Source organism: Brienomyrus brachyistius, chromosome 23 (genome assembly GCF_023856365.1).
Source record: "Brienomyrus brachyistius isolate T26 chromosome 23, BBRACH_0.4, whole genome shotgun sequence".
NCBI classification, from domain to species: Eukaryota; Metazoa; Chordata; class Actinopteri; order Osteoglossiformes; family Mormyridae; genus Brienomyrus; species Brienomyrus brachyistius.
In genome coordinates this window covers 13,265,426-13,286,429 of record NC_064555.1, presented here as the reverse complement: position 1 = coordinate 13,286,429, position 21,004 = coordinate 13,265,426, and the positions used below count along the sequence as shown (strand labels likewise).

The 21,004-nt window shown below is 42.1% G+C and overlaps 1 protein-coding gene across 1 annotated transcript; it reads left to right on the top strand.

Annotated features, from left to right (window-relative positions):
- The first annotated feature begins 6,857 nt into the window (after window positions 1–6,857).
- LOC125719378 (RNA-binding protein MEX3A-like) lies at window positions 6,858–13,603 on the top strand. Its single transcript, XM_048994087.1, has 2 exons — window positions 6,858–7,380; window positions 11,670–13,603. The coding sequence occupies exons 1-2, from the start codon at window positions 6,948–6,950 to the stop codon at window positions 12,770–12,772; spliced, it is 1,536 nt and encodes a 511-aa protein (XP_048850044.1). The 5' UTR covers window positions 6,858–6,947; the 3' UTR covers window positions 12,773–13,603.
- The last annotated feature ends 7,401 nt before the right edge of the window (window positions 13,604–21,004 follow it).

Sequence of the window (21,004 nt, the reverse complement as noted above, 5' to 3'; positions counted from 1 at the left end):
GAATATCACTCAGCCTATTATTAAAAGATTTATTAACAGTTTACCTGGGAATAATTTGGTTTACACCAAGATGAATTATATCCTTACTTACTCCAAACCAGTCAACAGGTATCAAAGAAGCTAATGTAAAGTTTCACTCCAATACAGATTATAGTGATTGGTTTTTAGTAAATTTTCATTTCTCACACAATTTTCCTACAGAAATCATCAATTTCATTAACATCTAGGCATACTGTACAAACAGCAACAAGACAACCAGAGGGGAAAAAAATCTGTTGCTAACGACGTTGATAATTTCTGCTGTGGTGGCAGGACTACATTAGGAAAGGTGGCATTTTTCAGCCCTGGAAGAAAAATCTCCAGCTATGCAGGAAGATATGTTAATCGATTAGGGAAGCGTTATTTATTCGACATCAGTAATCAGAGAGTCTGAAATGGAGATGTTATTTACCGTTACTTGTTTAAATTCATGAGAAGTGACAAACTCCGCCAGACACTACAGTCTTAAGACAAAGTTTTCATGAACCTGCGAATTCGGCCGGTAACAATACACTGACGCGACATCTCCCCCTGGTGGCATTCAAAAACAGTGACCTCAATTTGCTAGTTGAGATAACCCTCCTCTAACAATGAGCGTCATATATTTGCAGTCTGTAAAAATTTGGTTTAGATGTTCAGCTTGTTCGTAAGTCGGCACTGTTAAGCATAGATAGTGCTGGAAGATTTCTTCCTGCAGGAGAACAGAACACACCAGTGCTAAAAGTGTCAGGATAATGTTACATTCATAACAAAACAAACACTAGCATTACTGTTTACGGACAGGTAGCTAACTTTATAAAACACAACAGCGTGACTACAAATCCAAAAGACATTCAAATATATACTCTGCCCTCAAATGTTCAAAATATAATAAGGGAGTCTTCGAACATTATTCCCGACTATATAAACAAATGGTCAAGAATAAAATCAGATATGTTAAGAAAGGGAAAGCATAGAAAGGTCAAAAAAAGTTTCAAAGCAGGGCTATTTTCAGTATCCTCGATGTAGTCATACTTACAGTAGATGTAAAAAATGTTAATATTTAACGGGAGTTACAGTCTTATGAAAATGGGTCCCTCACGCTTTTTTTTCTCCTAAGCGCACCATTAATGGCTTGGCTGGTATAGTAATGGCAGACAGTGTGGACCCAGCTGCCAGAGAGAGCAGACTCCACATACTGTACCTGAATGCATACCTGGCTGCACTGCGTCACAAGCAAAGGCTAGTTTAATAAAATGACAGCCGTATGCTGTTCTGATCTCTATTATCGACCTTACAACATAAATACCACCGGATAAAACATCATTCTCTTTCTAAGATTAACACATCAGGCAACAAACTTAACGCCCTCATACTCAATTTATTAAAGTGTTAATTATTTTTTTATTGTAACATACATGCCAAAGGACATCAAGTTTCACCTGAACTACTCTGAATAAACTGAATAATCTTCTTTGAAACCACTCAAAACATACATTAATTTCTTCAGTGACATTTTAATAAACGCTTCGCCCCAACACAGCTGGAAAGCCTTTCCCAAACGATTTTTCATGTTGAGTGCGGTTTAAAGACCACTGCGATAATTTGTTTTCAATTTTAACATCAGGTACTTATGTTAGAAATGTATATAAATGCCTACAAGCAAACAATATGCATTCAGAAACTTTTTTAAAAAACAAGCACTTACCAGAAAATAGACTACTGCCATTATTACACCACATTTTTATATAACCGTTGTTAGTTTGTGTATATTTAGGCCTAAATAACTTTCCTTGCGAACATCGTGTGCACGCGCGTCAACTTAAGGCGCACAGAAAGTCCGCTGACAAATTATTTCAGAAATTAATTAATTGAAATAAAGTTCGCATTTAAAATGTGCAAAACTTGATTTCATCTTCTTCGCCAATACACAAAAACGTGCTGCTAAGCTACTTAAAAAAACCTCGGTGCGGCTGAGCCTGTAGATTTCGGTTGTTTTATATAAACACAGCATGCATAGGGAAATTTCGCCACCTAGTGGATATGTCACGTTAAGTCAATGGAAATACGTTTATGTTTGCTTTTGTTTCAGGGTATACTTTCACGATTTACTTAATGAACCGCTGAATAAATTTGAAAGTTTACCCATCCATCACCCATACATTCGTCCAACAGAGTGTCGAGGAGGCCTAGGAACCCAGAAAACACAGGACATAAGGCAGGGGGAACACTTTGTACGGGATACCAGTCCATCGCAAGGCACACACATTTAATAAAAAGAAGCAAACACGGGCTATAGTTATGAATTTTCTATATTAAGTGCAAAACATACTATAGAAAAGTTATTTAATTCAAACACAGTGAAATAACGTACATAAGAAATATAAGTTGAACTGACTGACATAATCCTTGTGAAACTGATAACGATCAGGGAGGGCGCGTTGAAAGCTTCTTCACAGATGAAACGCCGCAGTGTATGTTTTTCCATCTTATTTCTACAGCCATTGTGATACATGTCCTTCGTCTGGGGCACTCTGAGGTAAATACCTGGAGGGTTGGGAGTCTGTTGGTTTGATTGCACGCGCTCCATTATGAGAGAAGTGCTGCAATACGATCGCGCGCCACCTGGGTGTCAGGTTGTGACAGGTGGGTTCTGTGGAGCTGGAGGACAGATCCACAGCGTGCATTTGGTCACAGATCCTATTTTTTTCTTTTTACTTAATTGCTTCGATGCATTGATCGCGTGCGAGCCAGATGTCACATGTAAATCTGGGGACTTCTGAATAAAAGTAATTATGGGTATGGTGGTATCCTGGTATCACCCAGGATGGTCTATCTTCTTTGTTGTATGGGCTCTTTATCTCTGGTGGTGCATCCCTGCAGTTTGGATGATGTCATGAGGTGATGTGCTGTAAATGTCAATCACCGCTGAAGGTGTGTTAACAACAGCAGTCCCCAGCTTTTGTCGTGACAGGAAGATTATCATTGGCTATTAGTAATAGACAGGAAGAATGAGCCAATATCCCAGTAAAGGGATGATGTCACGGCCATCTGATTCATATTCCCAATGGAGTTCAGAGTTCCTGCCATGTTTAAGAGTATTAATGTTTTTCAGCCGTGCATACTGTTTATATTCTTACCTACACCCGCTGTTTGTTGTAGGTGGTGTTTTCAAAGATGCTCATATATATCAGTTTGGGGAAATTGCGCTGTAAGTGAATCTTTTCAAGTATACACAATAACTGGGACCTTCATGACTAACAGAACTTTGCTACCACCAAGTCCCCAACGCATGTGAGACATTATTGATAACGGAAAAAGACAGATGTGTCGTATGAAGTGTGTATCCCCTCCAATCAGAGGTAGGTATCAGGAGACTCATAGTGTGATAAACCATCATTGACCGACGGTACCCATGCACAACCATGTGAAAATGAGAAGAAGATACAAGCTAGCAGTACTGCAATCAAGATGAAAAAACATGTTGTTCCATGTGTACTTCGTTTAGAATATCTAATAATGCATCCCAGTGACAGGTAGTGGGCACAGTGGGGAAGCTCAGAATTTCCATTTAAGGACATCTGGACTCCAGCAAACTCGTGTGATCTTTGGGACAACTGCCCATTTCATCGATAGACATTGTTTAGTATATGAATTATCATTGTCATAAATATAGCATCACCATCACTGTTCAATTGTCACTCATATTATTATATTATTGAGAAACAGTTAGCCAATTGTCACAGTACTAGATAGCTTGTGACTAATTGTTGTTATATGCAATGAAAACCACACCATTTCAATGTTACTTCAGGCAAATAGAGACATTTTTAGTTGCTTAGTCACTATTATCCCGATTTAAGTCAACTTATTACTTTACACTACAGGATATTTTTGCTGAAGTAGTTCAGGCTGAGCGCCTTGTTCAGGGACACAGGAGGGAGTCTCCTTGTGGAATTCGAAACTTGCAGCTTTTTGGTCTCCCTCCTGCTCCCTAAATTCACCTATAAAGCTTAGGTGGCAGATACAAGATCTGATTTCCCCAGTAGAAAGATCTAGCAGTCAAGCAGATGGTCAAATAAAGAAGAGGGATAGAGAGGCAGTGGGGAGAGAGAAACCTCAAAACAGGTCCAAAACTCACAGACAGACTGCAGGCGAAAGAGAAACCCAATCCATTATCTATACTCGCCATTGATTGGTGCTCAGTACTCCTGCAGACGCCATTAGTGAAGGAAGACCTTTTGGACAGACTGACACTATGACAGAGAACCTGGCCCTGCTCCCTTTCATCCCCCCGCCCCCCCTAAAGGCCCCAGTCCTGCTTTTAGGCCACCCCTCCTGCTCATCCCCTTCATAGCCATGCTGTTGTTTTTCTGTTCGTTGTCCTTTTTCTGACACTGGGCACGAAGGGTGGGTGGACTGATAAATTTAATCCTGACATCCTCACTGGTGACATTGATCCTTCCTGGCCCACACTGTAACACCCCAGGGGAGACCCTCTCTAATTAGTGTCTGGGGAATGTGTCTAGACAATGATTATGTCCACGCAAACTGCCCACTAAAGAGACATTGCCTCCCACGGAGCGCTGATACCCTCCTTTTAATAAAATATATATATTTTTTCCATTTGGGGCTGTAATGATTTATTTGCTGTGACCTCATACTCCTGGTGGAACAGAAGACATTCATTCAAATTTAGACATAGCAGTGAATGTTTTATCGGTGTAACTGCAATGTCCGGAAGTCTTCAATAAACGGGACACTTGTATTTATAAACACACGCTGATCCCTTATTGATGAATAAATCGACTGTTTGCAGCCATGCTCAACATGAAAAAATTCCTAAACCGCAAGTGAAGTTTTATCAGCAAAAATGATATGTAATGTATACTGATTTAAAGTGTAGTTTACTCATTTTCCGTATTATTTTTCAAAGAGGCTAGGCACTCCACAACGCTATAAAAGGACAATCTAGTTCGCTGTTTGTTTATCGTATATATGTGTCTCGTGTTACAGTCAATTATAAAGTCAACACTTATTAAGATTCCGCATTTACTATGTTATGGCTTATAAAGGTAATTGGTGTGTTTTAATATTATTGCAAACCAAGTGTGAATATAAAAACAAAGACCACGAACAGGAGGGATATGACTCGGAAGCGTTCAACGCAAAATAATCTGATTAAGGGTACGTCCAAAGCCTAGCCAAGCTGTCAGCGGAGAACTGCGAATACGAGGTTTCACCCAAATAAACACATCCCTGTTTTTTAATGAAAATGGAAACAGGTGATGGATCGTTTAAGCCACAAACCCATGCCCCCGCAATTACAAAGAAAAAAAAACAATTCTCGGAGGGAGTGTTCAAAACATAGGTGGACGCCTGTCACATAGGACATGGTCCATTGCAGACCCAACGAAGCATCGCTCTCGCACAAATACGCGCAGGCTGGGCTCTAATTTACAGCACGCACTGATACAGACCGCCGTCTGACGCGCCCATTACGCATGTCTGCCGCGCGCATGTGTGCAGCCGGACAGCTACTGTAAATGTTTCAGGACTGTCTGTCAGCATGACGTTATATTTTTATGCTATTTTTATTCGTCTACAATGTAATCTGCACACAAATGTAAAATATTATACCATGTTAATGATGCTACATTGCTAATCTTTCACTTAGCAATTTGTTAATTAATATTCTGCATTTCCGATTAGACTACCAACTCGGATTATTTCAGAAGCAATATTGCCCTGTTATATTACATTAGTATTATATTAGCGTAATATCGTATTGCATATATAGTGCATAGCATTTTACAACTTTAATACCATTCGTCGTTAATATCATAATTATTATTTTAGTAATAATAATCATGGTGATAATGATTCGAGACTTGTCTGCTGCAAGCAGGCGTGGTTTCAATTGAATCCAGAGGCGGTTGCTATCTGGTACAGCGCGCTTGAAGTCGTTCTTTGTTCGAGGCGCGAACATGAGCATAAACTAGAAAACCCATTGACATAAAACGAAACGAAAGTGTTAAAATAAAAGGCGATGAGCTACTGCAATGCTGTGCCAGAGCCTCACAGACAGCTTCCCTTCCACATACACGGTGCTGCTCTCACACACCATTTCTCCCCCAAATCCCCACCCTCGCAGAAGCGCGCCGGAGACAACGCCGCTCCAACATTGACCCGCAGCAACCTCATTCAATGCATATTGTAACGGCTAGGGGAGCGGTGGGATTTGGATTTTATCCTAGGTCACGCAAGTGCCAGTCTTAAGAAAACACAGATGTAAAAATACCCTACAGTAATTCTTAATGCCAAAACAACTTATTCCCGAATACGCCATTTCTACATTTCGGTTTCTAAGGTATTGAAAATTACCTTCCTCATCTCCTACAAAAACAGCAGTGAAAGGCTGTTCATGGTATAACTTATTTTTTTTTGTTTCCTGTGTTATTTCTAATTATTATGTTTGCTTGCGGTTTTCTGCGAATGCTAAGTTATTCGCGATTAAAATATATATATATATATCTTGGTTACACAAAGCCAGAACGCGTGATGGCTGGGATTTTTTTAATGGGAAATGGGTGGGCTGATGTAGTTGGTTGCAGCGATGCTACACGATTTATGAGCTCCAGACGAAATAGGAGAACGGGGCGGCTTTAGTATGTCTGCATTGGAGGGAGCGGATTTAACCAGACGGGGTGGAGTCTGACATGGCCCTAGCCCTCCAATGTAGAGAGGGGCCGTCGCCTTGCGAGTCGAGGGAGAAGAAAGGAAGGTAGCCAGGCCGGCAGGAAGAGGGGGCGGCCCGTGGGCGTGGCCTACGGAAAGTGGGCGTTGGAGAAGGAGGGGGCGGGGAGGCGGTGCACTGATGCTGCTTCTCGAGTCTTTCTCCTGTCTTTGTTTCATACTCTTTGTTAGCCATGCCGAGCCTGCTGGTTCTATCAGGGATCATGGAGAAGAATGGGGGCTATGGCGGGGATCTGGCCGTCTCTGGCTTCGGAAGCGAGGGACTGCTTGTGCCGCCGGACGAGGAAGAGGACGACTCCCGTGCTCTCAGGGTCGCCTTGGGCCAGCTGTCGCTTTTGGGTCTCGGGGAATCTGAGGACGGTGGCGGCGGGACTCCCACTCCTGGAGTGCAAGATCGGAGTAACAACAATAATAATCATCACAACAACCATAATAACGGCATCGGAGGAGGGAGCGGCGGAGACCCTGGTCTTTTGCAAGGGAAGAACAAGTTATGTGTCCTGTATGAGGGGTCCTCCTCTGAAACGAAAGGACGTGGCTGTAACATAACCGAATGCGTGCCTGTGCCCAGTTCCGAACATGTGGCCGAAATAGTAGGCAGACAAGGTAAAGATAAAGCGGAAATGTATTATTTCAAACTGACGTATTGCAAGTTGTGTTTTTTGGTGTGCCAGTACTTGTAGCATAGAAGGAACTTGCTCCCATACTTTTGATCTGTTTTGTTGTTGTAGCCCGCCTATATTTTTAGCCAGCGCATCACATTGTACATGTCAAAAGACACGTTTTCCCCACACCACGGGGCAAGTGAACTGTTTTATTTATCTCGTGAATGTAATGGGTACATTAGGCAAGATCGAGTAGGTGTGACCTTCTTTCCAATATACTTTGGCGACTCCGCATTTGCTGCAGGTCTCTCCAGCGTTCAAACAATGAATTGTAACGGACACTTTAGGCATGGCAGGCATCCGCGCTTGCTCCCTTTGTCATGTGTGCGATCTCCAGTGTTTCAAAATCGCTGAAAGTAGCGACTGTTAGCCTGGGACGGACCGGAATATTACCTGACAGTTCATTTTGTCTTTGTTGTTTTTTTTTTTTTTTTTTTTTTTTTTGTACGGCATAGGCGTTTGTTAGTTAAAAATCCAATGCAAGGTGCGTAGCTGCAGTCCATCCCGATTTACTGAATTTAAACTCGGAACGTTGTTTACAGTCCGGATAATTTGCAGACCTGTCGATTAATCGATTTTAAAAAAATACGTCGAATATTCGTACTGACGCCTGCAGTTTTAACTGGCGTGTGAAGTTAGAACACACTTTAATAATGGCAGCTGTCAGGCTGAACTCCAGCGTCAAATTTGCATTGGCATTAAAGAAAGCTGGACAAATGGGTAACTCCCCTACCACTGTAGTTAAAAAAATCACCACAGAAACCAAGTAGGTTAGCTTCCCCCTCACCCGCTCCCAAATCGCCTCCTTTGGTGGAGAAAAGCTGCGTAATTGGGACAGGCTGGTAGTGTTTGCAACACTTCGGCCGGCCTGTCACCTTCATTTTGGAGTTTGACCCCTAGAACCGGAGAGAACAAAAGTCCCCTTTCTCTGCGGGGGCTAGGTTTTGTGTCAGCTGCCGTTGATGACGGAGTCTGTATTAACATGGCCTTGAGGGGGTTAGGGGCAGCTGAAGAAGGGGGGGTGCGGAACATTCAATAGGAGGCACGCCCAGTAAACCGATGCAGCACCCCGACATCCCGCTCCCAAGTCCGCCAGGGTGACAGTAGATTAAACGAGACCCCCGGAAGAGGTGTCCCTCCTCCGTTAGCGATGCGTCCCCGCAAGGGTGGTGTACCTACACAGAATTTTTTCGACGCGGTGATTGAGTTTTGTTGTGCAAATAACTGCTCCGGTCACAGCACTTGTTCACCAGACTATTTTGAAGCGCATGCCAGAATTTTAATAACAAAGACAAATGTTTGGCGAAACCGCGAATGATCCGTGAATTTGCTGCCTTGGAAAAAAAAGTTTTGACAGTATTGTGGTCTTATGTCAACTACATACAGTTTTTTTTTGTCATAATTGTATTTGTGTTATTGTGTGATTACGATGGGAAGGGGGGTTTACCCCAGTCACTGTTCAGGCTGACTGAAGAGTATTTTAATACCGCCTTTGGATCTTAAATTAAATATTCATTTGCTCGTATTGATACCTGTATCGAATACTTTTAGTTGCCGAATTCATGGCAAGGTTTACCTAAATGACTTGTTCTGGGAATACCTGAAAGCAGTTTAGCCCTGTGCTTTTTAACCCTGATGTAATAACAGTCTTACACATTTCATGACAATAATGAAACTTAGATATCTTTTACAATGCTATCTGATTTGTTTCTGCAAAGTAGCACAATCAGCGTGTCACTTTACCAGTATTTCATAACTTGTTGGTCGTTTGGTGCCAGCAGGTTTCATAGTGCTACAATTACACTGCTTATTCAAATTAAATAAAGTTTGCTATGTTGGTGGCGACAGTGGGCAAACTAAGCTTGTTCTTTAAATAATGTATTTAAAAGCACAGTTTAGGAACGCTTCACCTTCACAAACAGCCCGACAAGCATTTTACACTAATACGTAATATGCACCTAAGCGTTTAATTGGTGTATTTCTTTTTCTTAACGTGAAACCATGAAAATTAATTTTCGCGGCGTTCTAGAGCGTTTTCCAGCCAGGTCATCTATCACTCGTGAATAAACAGTTTCTGAGCCGTAAGGTTCGCCCGAGGTGTGAGTAAAGGTTTTTTCTTCTTCTGACAGTTGGGGGAGCAATTAAGACCTCCACATTTTAAGGCCAGCGTTTCATTGAGCAATTCCTTGTTTTATCGCGTTCAGGGAGTAGGGAATTCCTGGGACACAAGGACCACGATCTAATGTTGTGTGAATGGGCTTTTGGGTCAGACGGTAGCCAGGAAAGGCTGGTTTGAGTCATTGGTAGTGTGTCGGATAGTTGATATACTATATGGTGATATACTATAATGAATCAGGTGCTTTGCTCAGAGCATCTTTTAAAATGCTTCATCCAGTCATTATTTATTTTTGGGGCACGGCCAGTTTTAGTTACAGATGTGTAATGGTAGATTTCTGGGGTGCCTCGTATGTTTTCGGCTGTCCCACTGCGGACCGCTCCTGGCCTCACATTCCCCTCTCACTGACAGATCATTCTATTTCCATCAGTTGCCAGAGGGTTTTTTGTTCAAAGCCCCATCACGAACCACAGTCAAGGAAGCATGTCGTATACATGTTGGAATACAATGCTAATATTAGGACAAACACAATAGCCCCCCCCCAACTACCTCTGCATTAGGGCTATTAATATTAACCACCTGCAGCGGCTCTGCACCTCCCAGTTATGTGCATTTTTTGTCTTCTGTGTTCTCCCGTGCTTAAGGCTCCACACAGAAACAAAATAGCAGTTAGCCCAACCACAAATGACCAACGTCCACTCCTCTTGGATCCATCGAATCTTGTTTGTCTTATTACATGCTGCCGCTGCAAATGAAATTGGGCATGTAGGGGAATCCGAGCCCCACTGCAGCACCGCGGAGGGAGTGACGAGGGGTCCAGTGCTGCTGCTTCTCCCGCTTAGAGAGCTACAGCCATGCGTGTGTGTGTGTTTGTGTATCTGCGCGCTGTGCATGGCCTTGAAGGAGCCAGAATTGAAGTACAGGCACACAATGGCCCAGTCCATGTGTGTGTGTGTGAGTGTTTGTACGTGAACAGGGGGGTGCAAAAGTCGTAGGCCATCAAAGCAAAATATTTAGAGCTATTTATCAGGGTAGCAGGCCTAAGTGTATATTTGCTCAGAAAAATACATAATTTAATGTTGGAATATATGCAAAAACAGATTCCCTCCCCCTCGGGAGGTTTATCTAATTTAAATGAACAGCAACACAATGAACAAATAAAAATAATTTCTTCTCTTTTCCAAAAAGTTACTGATATCTTGGATGGCTGTAAGACCACCTCTTCGTTTCCCAAAAATCTTCTCAGGGGCACCTCAGTCATTCCATGCATTTGTTAAATTTCGCTACCAGCTCACACAATTAATTAACTTAGTGGAATAACTTGATGAGATATTGATTAGCCAACCTTGGTAACGCTAGTGGGTCAACAAACACACGTGTGTATTGGGTGGCTACCACAAAAGCTTGGGGCGTCTCTCTCAGAGGTTTTTTTGTTTTACACCAACATAAATAAAACAAAGATCATTTTCTTTGGCAGCCTAAGACTTTTGTATAATACTGTTTGTAAAATTTTAATTGTTGTACATCGGAGGTGTAAAAGATTGATCAATATCTAAATTGAAATAGGAATGTATTGTGATTTGGAAAGAGTGTTTGATGAAGAGGAAAAAGACCAGATGTGTGTTGAGTGCACAAATAATACAGAATACAAATAAAAGCATCATAACGTTCAAATATTTGTATCGATAGTGAATCTTAATCATAATAAATTCCATTCCATAAAAAAATCCCATAAATTCCATTGTCCAGTATCACACCATCTACCATTTTTGGGTCGAGTCCCTTACTTGTAAAAAAAGCAGTAAATTGATCCTTTATCATTTTGCTTTATTATTTTTTTACATTTGGGACTATTCTGTGGATATCTGGTTAAAAAAGCAGGGTTTGAAATTCAAAAATGTGAAAGGTGACACTAATTATAATGTGAGAAACTCCTAATGTCACGAGAACGTGCGATATAGGAACACTGTCAGTACAGTAGAGGTCACCAAAGCTTTTTTAGTGTAGGTGTTTCTAGCCTAATGTATCAATAAATGAGAGGATGAGCATGAAAAGGGTTGCGTTCTCCATTCCCTCTCAACATCACCCTCTTGTGTTCCTTTCCTGTGTTTCAGGATGCAAGATCAAAGCTCTGCGGGCAAAGACCAACACCTACATCAAGACCCCTGTACGTGGAGAGGACCCCGTTTTCCTTATAACGGGTCGGAAAGAGGATGTATCACTGGCACGGCGGGAGATCATCTCCGCCGCGGAGCACTTCTCCATGCTGCGGGCATCCCGCCACAAGCTGGGCGTGGCCTTCAGCGGCTCGCCCCCAGCGCCCCTGCCCGGTCAGACCACCATCCAGGTGCGGGTGCCGTACCGCGTTGTGGGGCTGGTGGTCGGTCCCAAGGGCTCCACCATTAAGCGCATCCAGCAGCAGACTTCCACATACATCGTCACGCCGAGCCGTGACCGCGACCCCGTCTTCGAGATCACCGGCTCGCCCGGCAACGCCGAACGTGCTCGCGAGGAGATCGAGTCGCACATCGCCTTCCGCACGGGCGGCCTGCATGACCTCAACAATGAGAACGACTGCCTGGGCCCCGAGGGCAGCAGCGGGACCCTGGAGAGCCGCATGCAGCATGTGTGGGGTGGCCCGGGATCTCAGCGCAAGCCACTCGCCAGCAGCTACCGGCAGAACTTCTCAGACGGCCTGACCAGCGGGGGCGGCGTTGGGGGCAGTGGGGGGGGGATATATGGCAAAGGCGGGGATTTCCCGGCACCCGGAGAGAAGCCGTGCTCCTACTTCGGGTCAGATGGGGCCCCGGGCTGGGGGGACCCTGACTTCCCTAAGCAGGCGGCTTACTACGCGCAGCAGCGTTCCAAAAGCTTCGGAGGCCTGCCACTGCTGGCCAACAGGCTATCACCAGGCCTGCCTGATCCCAACGGCGGCACGCCGGCCAGCGGCACGCCCCACGCCCAGGCCCGACGTGCCCACAGCGAGCCCATCTCAGCCAGCATGGGCTTCCCTGGCCGGCTACCAGCGGGCGACTCTCAGCCCACCGCCCACCGCGACTGCATGACCTGCTTCGAGAGCAAGGTGACGGCCGCCCTGGTGCCCTGCGGCCACAACCTCTTCTGCATGGAATGCGCCATCCGCATCTGCGAGCTCAGCCACCCAGAGTGCCCTGTCTGCCACGCCCTGGTCACGCAAGCCATCCGGATATTCTCCTAAAGCCTCTCTTCTTCCTTTTCTATTTTGTTCGTACACTTTGGGTTTTTTATTTTTATCATGTTTTTATATAATTATCATTCTGATTTTTTTTTTCCAGAAAAGTATATTAAAACGGGCAGAAGGTCCTGCTTGTTTTACTAAAAGTATAATAAATATTTTTTAAATTTGTTTTTATATATATATTTTATAAAAGTTTTGTTTATAAGAAAAATAATAGTATCCAGCTAGCCTTTTTCCTTTTTGCTATTTCTTAGTTGTTAGACAAAATATGGGGCAAAGAGAAGTGGAACGATGTGAAAGTTTTGTTCCTTTGTTTGATCACGGAACGACGTGTAGCTAAACGGTCAGGATGGGGAGTGAGGAGTCATTTTGATACAGGTTAACTTTTATCTTCCTACAGAAACTCACACGACCTGCTGGAATATTCTATGGGGGAACATTTCATCGAGGGCTTAGATTACGTCTCCTCTTAAACTACGTGCAAAGCGGGAACGCGGATTTGTGTGTCTAGCACGGCCCCGATGGGCGTCATTTTGGGTTTCAAATTCCACAGGCGTTGAGTGCGAGAGGCCAGTTGCTTTGAAGTGGCTTCTGTCTGTGCTGCGGCTGACTTGAACGCCCGGCTGTTTGTCAGCGTCGTACAATGAATCAGTCACCTAAAAAGACCCCGGACAAGGCGATCTGTCAAGCAACAGCACAGGCCAGCTCCTTTGGAAGCAGAACGAGGGATTGCCCTGCTCTCATTTGAGTGCTTTTTTTTGCCTCTCAGGGTCTTACTCCTCCCAGATAAAAAAAAAAAAACTTCAGGGCTAACACCCCCCCCCCTTTACCACCGACCCCCCCCCCCCCCCCCCCGACAGCCGGTGGGAGCTGCTTTGTGATCGCGAGGCGTCGCTGTAAGAGCAGGTGTTTTATAGCAAGCCTGAGCTGGGACCTAAAATCGCTTAATTTCTTTTTCCTCTGTCATCGCTCTTCAGTCACACACAGAGTTCGTTACAAAGGGTACGAGGCGAAGCGGGGTGTCCCCTGACCCCCCCACCCCCCCAAAGCATACCACATTCTGCAAGCTCGCCGGTTGTCCCGGAGAAGGCGCAAGGCAGGGCCTGGACATGGCCCCCTCGACAAGCGAGCAGCAATTAGCCAAAGGAGTTGGTCCAGGTGCGGGCAGTCGCAGATGGGGGGTGGGGGGGGGTGAGGGTCTCCCCATAATGCTCAGCTCATGGCAGGCGGCAGGCCCCAGAATCCCCCCTGCCACCACTGCGGGGTGGACAGGCAGGCTGAGGTGCAGCTGGGAAGGGTGACACCCCCCCCCCCCCCCATCCCCACGGGGAGCAGGGTTTCCTTTGTCTTGAGAGGCAGAGAGCCCTCAAACGCAGAAAAAAAAAATCCTCTGGGAGAAACCGTGGGCTGGCTCTGGGCTTTTCTCTGTCGAGCAAAAAAACATCGTCAGCCGTTTATATAACGACGGGCATTCAATACATACATAAATAATACCTAAAGAAAACCAAAACATAATCAGATACACATTAGCCAAAATGTTATGATTATTGAATATCTCTAAACAAATGGGGAAAAGCGAAATTGTGAGGCTGTCTACAAAGTTCACTGACCTCTCCCCCCACCCCCCGTACCAGGACCCCTGCAGCTGCCCCCACCAAGATGGCCACTCCGATATAAAGGGCCGCGCCTCAGAGCTCCGGGACAGAATCTGAAGATGGTAATTGACATAGACGCAGAGGCAGTGTGCCATTTAGCCTCCATTTGCGTGGAATCAAATTACAGTCCCGCTTCCCTCCTACTCGGCCCAGAGGATATAGGACGGGGGGGAGAAAGCCTGTGGGGGTAAAAAGGAGTCGACTTTTTCCCTTGAAAGGGCCGCTTCTCTTGAAAACTGAGAGAGAAAAAAAGATTTTTTTTGTGGGTTCATTGAGCCCCTCTGCAGAATGCACAGCATGCTGCTTGTGTATGATCGATGGATAGTGAGCAAAACCAGTACACAGGGAATAAGGTGGCTTGGGTTTGGGTTAGGAAGCGCTGCAATATCTCTCCTGACACTGAAGGATGGATTTGTGAAATTGAAAGAAAAAAAAAAAAACTTCCCTCGGTCAAAGGGTTCCATAAAGTCTTACATCCGCTCGCTAGAAAATTGTTCTTAACCCGGCGACGGCCGAATGCGCAATGAGTTTTGTTGTGCGGATGTGCGAGGAATTGTAAACCGGGCGCAATTTTTCAAAAAGATGGTCACTGCTGAATCCGGACCCTTGTTGGTCAGTCCTCAGTGTTCAGACTGAATATAACATTGACCAAAAGATCCGTTCATTAGGGTTAAATCATCATTTGCAAGACTGAACAGTAATTATTCTAATTTAAATGAAGAACAATGTGAAGGCTATGGAAGAGGGACAATGGTATTTTACCTGACTACATTTCAAACATTCTTGATACTTTATATACAAAAAGCACCTTATTACTTAAAAAAATAAGATTTTGAAACCAAACTAACTTATGTAGGAGAATAAATACACTTGTTACATATAATAATGACTGCATAACAATGTCCCTTTTCAGTTTCGGGTAAATTTTTTTGCATGGATGAATATTAAGCATTTTCGTTGAATACAGTAACACAATCACACTTGATCCCATCCTGTCTATAGAAGCTCTCCTACTGTTTCCCTGAGAGCCTCAGAGGGTCTCTGTTTCACTGCTTAAGGCACAGACAGGTTCCCTCTTACCCAGTGGTTCAAATGCTTGCGCCTCACTATACAGTGCAAATTTACCATTCAGTTTATCAGATTATGAAGCATCGAGAGGATCACCTTACAATACGTTATGAGCAAAAAAGTGTTTTGAATGTATCCTTATCCTCCATTGGAAAGAGTGACACTGTAACGTCAGTTATCAAGCTTTGAGCTCAGAAAGACGATGGGCATTCCCACTTACTTAAGCATGACTGTCTGTTAGATAAGCCAAAACTGAAGCGAAAAGGTTGTTTTAGGTTCAAATGCAGCCAAATAATCCAACCAATTAAATATAAAACACGTTAGTACTGTGAAAATTCATAAAGAAGTCTTGCATAGAATAAATATACCAGTACAAAAATGTGGTTTGTTGCCAGCTTTTTGAATACTTTCTGGTCTCTCCATGCACATGAGTCAAGGTTAGGACTCTGAGAAATATTTTTCTAAACACCAAAACAACAAGAAGAAAAAATTAAACAACACTATGATCTCCTTTTGTTTGTATCTGTAAAGAAGCAATAATTTAAAAAAATAACAAAAAACAAAAAAACAAAGGACAGTTCTTTTTGGTGAGCACTTAACATTTGATGCAAGACATCTATGTTTTGGTCTTGGACCGCAAGTACTACAAAAACTCAGTAATGTTGAGTGTGAATTTTTATTCACAGTCGTTCTTAAGTAAGCAGTACAAGCAAAAATATGTGGCAAGCATTCAGCTAGGGATTATTTAGGACCCTACAGACATTTACAGTTGTTTGACAACAGCACAAAAAAACAGTTATCAACCTGTAAAACAAACATACAAACAAAAAAAAAAACAAAAAAAATGTAGGAATGGCTTTTCATTACAGCTTACTAACCACATTTTCATTGTCTGCAATAGTAAGTCTGGTCATATTCTCTGCTTTAGACTGCTTTCGTTGTTTCATATGAGATGCACTTGGTATTTAGATACTTAGAAGTTTGCAGTTGTTTTGCTAGCAAAGATTTAATCTACAGTCGTTCGTTTTCCGATACATATGCTTGACATGTCTGTTTACATTATATTTAAATTGAAATATTGTTTCGCTTGACTGTTTGTACCTCAGACTGGGAGATACTAAAATATCCAGCAAAGAATAGCAGACTTTAAAAATTATGTTTTGATAGTTTAATAATAATTTGGTCAGTGCCATTTATGTGATTTATTTAGCACTTGTTGTGCTTAACGCCGAAACACACCCCCATGTTGTTATGGGCACGGGGTACACAAATGCCAAGGTGTTAGGGCTGCTCAGTACCTCAGAATTTATGAGAAGCACAACATTCAGATAGGTTTGGAGGAAACAGAGAAAATTGCTGATGTCATGGATAAAGTTTTCTTAGAGTTGTGCTGTGAAAAAAAGCTCAGCTGTTCACAGCACATTTCATAAATTAATGTATCTGATAGCATGAAAACTGTGTATGTGTGTGGGCGTGTGACAGGTCTGTGTAGCCAGGCAAACACGCAGTTAGGTGTGGCTGCAGAGAGACTGTTCTGCTCTGCGGCGTGTTGGAAGACCCCATTTTGAAACCTCGGGGGACCGTTGTGTCTATGAGAGTTTGAAGGCTCCTCTGTGTATGAACATTGGATCGGTCTGCATTTCGCTATTATTTTGCACTGATTAGTCAGACTGTGTTAAACTTCGCAGTGGTTTGGATTTATTGAAGCCCTTTTCCCAGGCTGGTTGATGAGACTGGACATTGATGCCTTGACATAGTATTGAGCCAAATGTACCACTTTGAAAAAGTAGCATTTATAAAACCTTTATTACATGATATTACTTGCATTAAGGGAATATTCCAAACATGATAAACATTATATAGCATTAGCATAAGTATGATAATATTCCATAATATAATATTAAGAGAAATTGTTTCAGTGTTTTTAAAACCTTTTATAAAGTTATTTGTTATTACAGATGTATGTTTTGCTATTCACTAAGATTGTTAGTGTGTCACGTTTAAAATGTTTTATTCTTGGTTGCAAAATTACAGGATAAATGTGAACAAGTAAAGGTAGCCAAAGAATAAAAGGTTAGATGTGAGGTAATGTTTTGGGGGAAAATAAAAACATATAATTTATTTTTAAGTCTTAAGACTATTATTCTCTCAGATATACCTTATCTGTAGTTAAAAAACTATTATTGTCAAAGTTTGTGTTTTGTTTATACTGGGGTTTTAATTATAAAAAGCTGGTGGACAAAAAGTCGCCATTTTTACTTAAAAGAGTTATTTTTAGTAGAATTAAATTATATCATTGGTTAGTGTAGGTTTTAAGTTTTTTATATATATAACCACAGTGTAAGATCTGAAATATGTATAATATTCCCCATTAAAACATTTGCTGATTTATTATTTAAACACATCTGTAAGAAACATGTCCTATTTGCATCCACGAAAACGACTCCCAAAGATTTCAGTCATAGACTAAAAAGTACCCAATCTGAGCCATTCATTTTCAATGAAGTAATATTAGTGAAAAAACCACCCCCAGTACCATTACACTATATGTTGCAAACACTTTGAATTAAGCTGAAATAATGATGGGGGGGGGGGGGGGGGTTACATGGGTGTTTTTTCATTGTGATTCCTGTAGAAATATCGCTTAAGGGCTAGCCTGATACTTTTGTTTTGTGGGTGAATAGTGGGGAAGGTGAGCATTTATTTGAAGTGATCCATAGCTACTTGTGAAACCTCAATATCAATTGTATTTGTTTTTTTTTTTCGAAAGAAAGAGTGGCCTGTATCAGAATAATATTGCAATCATTACAGTTCGGTAAAAGGGAAAAAACTGATTTACGACACGAACCTGCTGATTTTCATGCAGTTTTCCAGACAGACTGTTTATTGCTATTATTTATTATTTTTTTGTTGTGTATCCTCTGCCTTGGGTTCCTCGCCCATGGTGAACAGAGACAGCAATACGTGAGCTTCCCCCCATATATAGGATTACTGCACTGTATGCAGTGTCAGCACGGCCAACGCAAAGCACTAATAACACGATAATACCGCGGTATACGATTATCATAACAGACCCAGAGAAATGCAGGCGATGCCTGTACAATAACTGCAATTAAAAAGTGATTGTAGAGTAATGGAAAATATTGACTTGTGTAATGTACTTCAGGATGGAGAGAGGCTCTTCAAAACAGCCTCAACTTTCAGTGAAGACATGCAAGTTCTGCATTTGAATGTAGAAATGCCCATCAGTCCGATGCACACTCCTACATCTTTTAAATTATTCATCAAATACTATTTTCTTTTATGACTAGTTCATAAAAGGGTTTCTTGGCAGAACGTATTTGGATTAAACATTTATAGAAAGCAAAAATTTAAAGCATTTTACAGTTTCGTAAATTCTATTTTGCTAATATGCATTATTACTATGTGTCAAAATATCTGAATGGTATTTATGAAAATTAAAAGAAATGTCTTAAGAGGTTACTCATACTTTTTTCTAATACAAAAAACATTAATATATTTCTAACAGGAAGCTGGTTTTTAGGAAAATTTTAAAAATAAAAAAGTTTTATTTATGAAGGTTAAAATAAATTAGAATATTTATATCTCACTGTCATAGGAATAAGTGGTTATGTCTGTTGTCCATAGTTTGTATTTTATTCTCAGTAATATAATGTTTTAAAGGCAGTCCTGTGCATTTTAATTAGGGTATTAGGGTAAATAGACAATGATAGGATTTAAATGCCTTTTTGTTTCACTGAGCGTTCAGTACGTTCTGCCTGCAATGTTTCTTCGGCACTCTCTTCTATAAGATGTAGGGGAAAAAAATGACATACTGGACATTTTCCTTTGCTGTGCAAATAATATTAAAGACTTATTTCTAAAATTAGAGTGCTTAAGCCCTTTAACATTTGATCAGTGAACCAAAAATGCATATTTGTGTGTTTCTATGTTATAAAATATATTATTCTATCCATCAGTGGAAAAGGTGAATATATTTTACATGTCCTATTCGCCTACTCTGAGCCAATATCAAATTCTGTTTTTTTTTCTTTCCTCTAAAGCAAACATGGCATCAGTTATGATTTTGATACCAAGTTCAGTATGTAACATATGAGCAAAACAAGCATGTTGCCCTTGGTTACATGTGTGAAGCAACAACCCCAAACCCATGCGAATTAAAGCATATCTCCTACAGCACTGATTTTAAAGTGGAGTACATTCTCTTTGGAACACATTGAAGCCTTACAGCCCCTAATCAGTCTACAGTCCAATACATAACCAGGACACCGTTCATTCCAGATGCATTCCGTCCAACTACATTACCCAGAGGGCTTGTGGAACGTATAGACACAGGAGCAAATGTGCACGCGCGCACATCCATACGTATCCATATTAGTTTTGCATGTTTCTTGTTGTGTGGACTAGATGGAGGAGCAGGCCAGCACCCTGTAGTACTGAAGGAGTCAAACAGAGGCGCTGGAGTCCTTACATAGATTCTCATAGTAGGCGAAGTAGAAAACGAGGGAGCCATTTAGTTGCTGATATAAACGGCAGAGGTCCATGGGGTGCTTTTGGTCCCCAGTGCAATTACTGTTACTTTAATGACTGGAAACAACAGCACTGTTAATTTCTGCCACTGAGTGTTTGATCAATCTGCTGTGAAGAAGAACTAAAGTATATATGCTACTACTGTTCAAAATGCTTAGACGTCATTACGACGTGTCGACTCTGAATTCCAGTCGTCCACAATAGAATGCCATCATGTTCGATTATCAAGCATCTTTGGGGCTGGAATCTACTCCTGGACCCTACTGCTACATCTTCTTCTAAAGGGTTTTCTTTTCTCTCCCACCCCCCAGTCTGACAATGTCTTTGGAACATTTCAGAATCTTCCAGCACTGTAAGAGTTCAGTACCGGTCTCATAGTGGTTTTAGTGCTTTTGTTTGGGTTGGCAGACGCCGACCCTACCATCATTTTTTTTTCTTTTGTTGTTTTGCTGACTTGTCTTTGCTGAGAGAGAGGGGTCGGACTTGCCACGTGCACCTGGCCCGGCGCTCGCATCTTTGAGCCGGCTGATCTTTAGAGCCTAGCACAGGGGTAGACAACTGATTCTGGGGGTTCAAGAATATGCTCAAACTAAATCCTCAATTCAATTAAGAGAATCAGTTATGCTGAATTAAATGAAGCAGCTGCTTGTTGTGGGTGTTCAGTATTCCATGGCGTTGGTAGCCAGAGACGCTACAGGACTACGGCACTCATGACAGAGGGTGGGCTACCCCTGACCTAGCACTTGTAGTCTGTATTTTTTTTTTAACATATTGTATTAACATTAGTTTTGGTATCATGTATTTTTTATTTTGCAAGATGGTTTCAAGATGTATTGTAAATGTTTTTAATAAAAAGAAATATGAAATGAATATTTATATTTTTTGAAAGCACCAAAAAAGTCGTCAGCGTGCAAATGTTGCGGCGGAGATGTGGGAGATGATCCCACCGCTTCCGAGA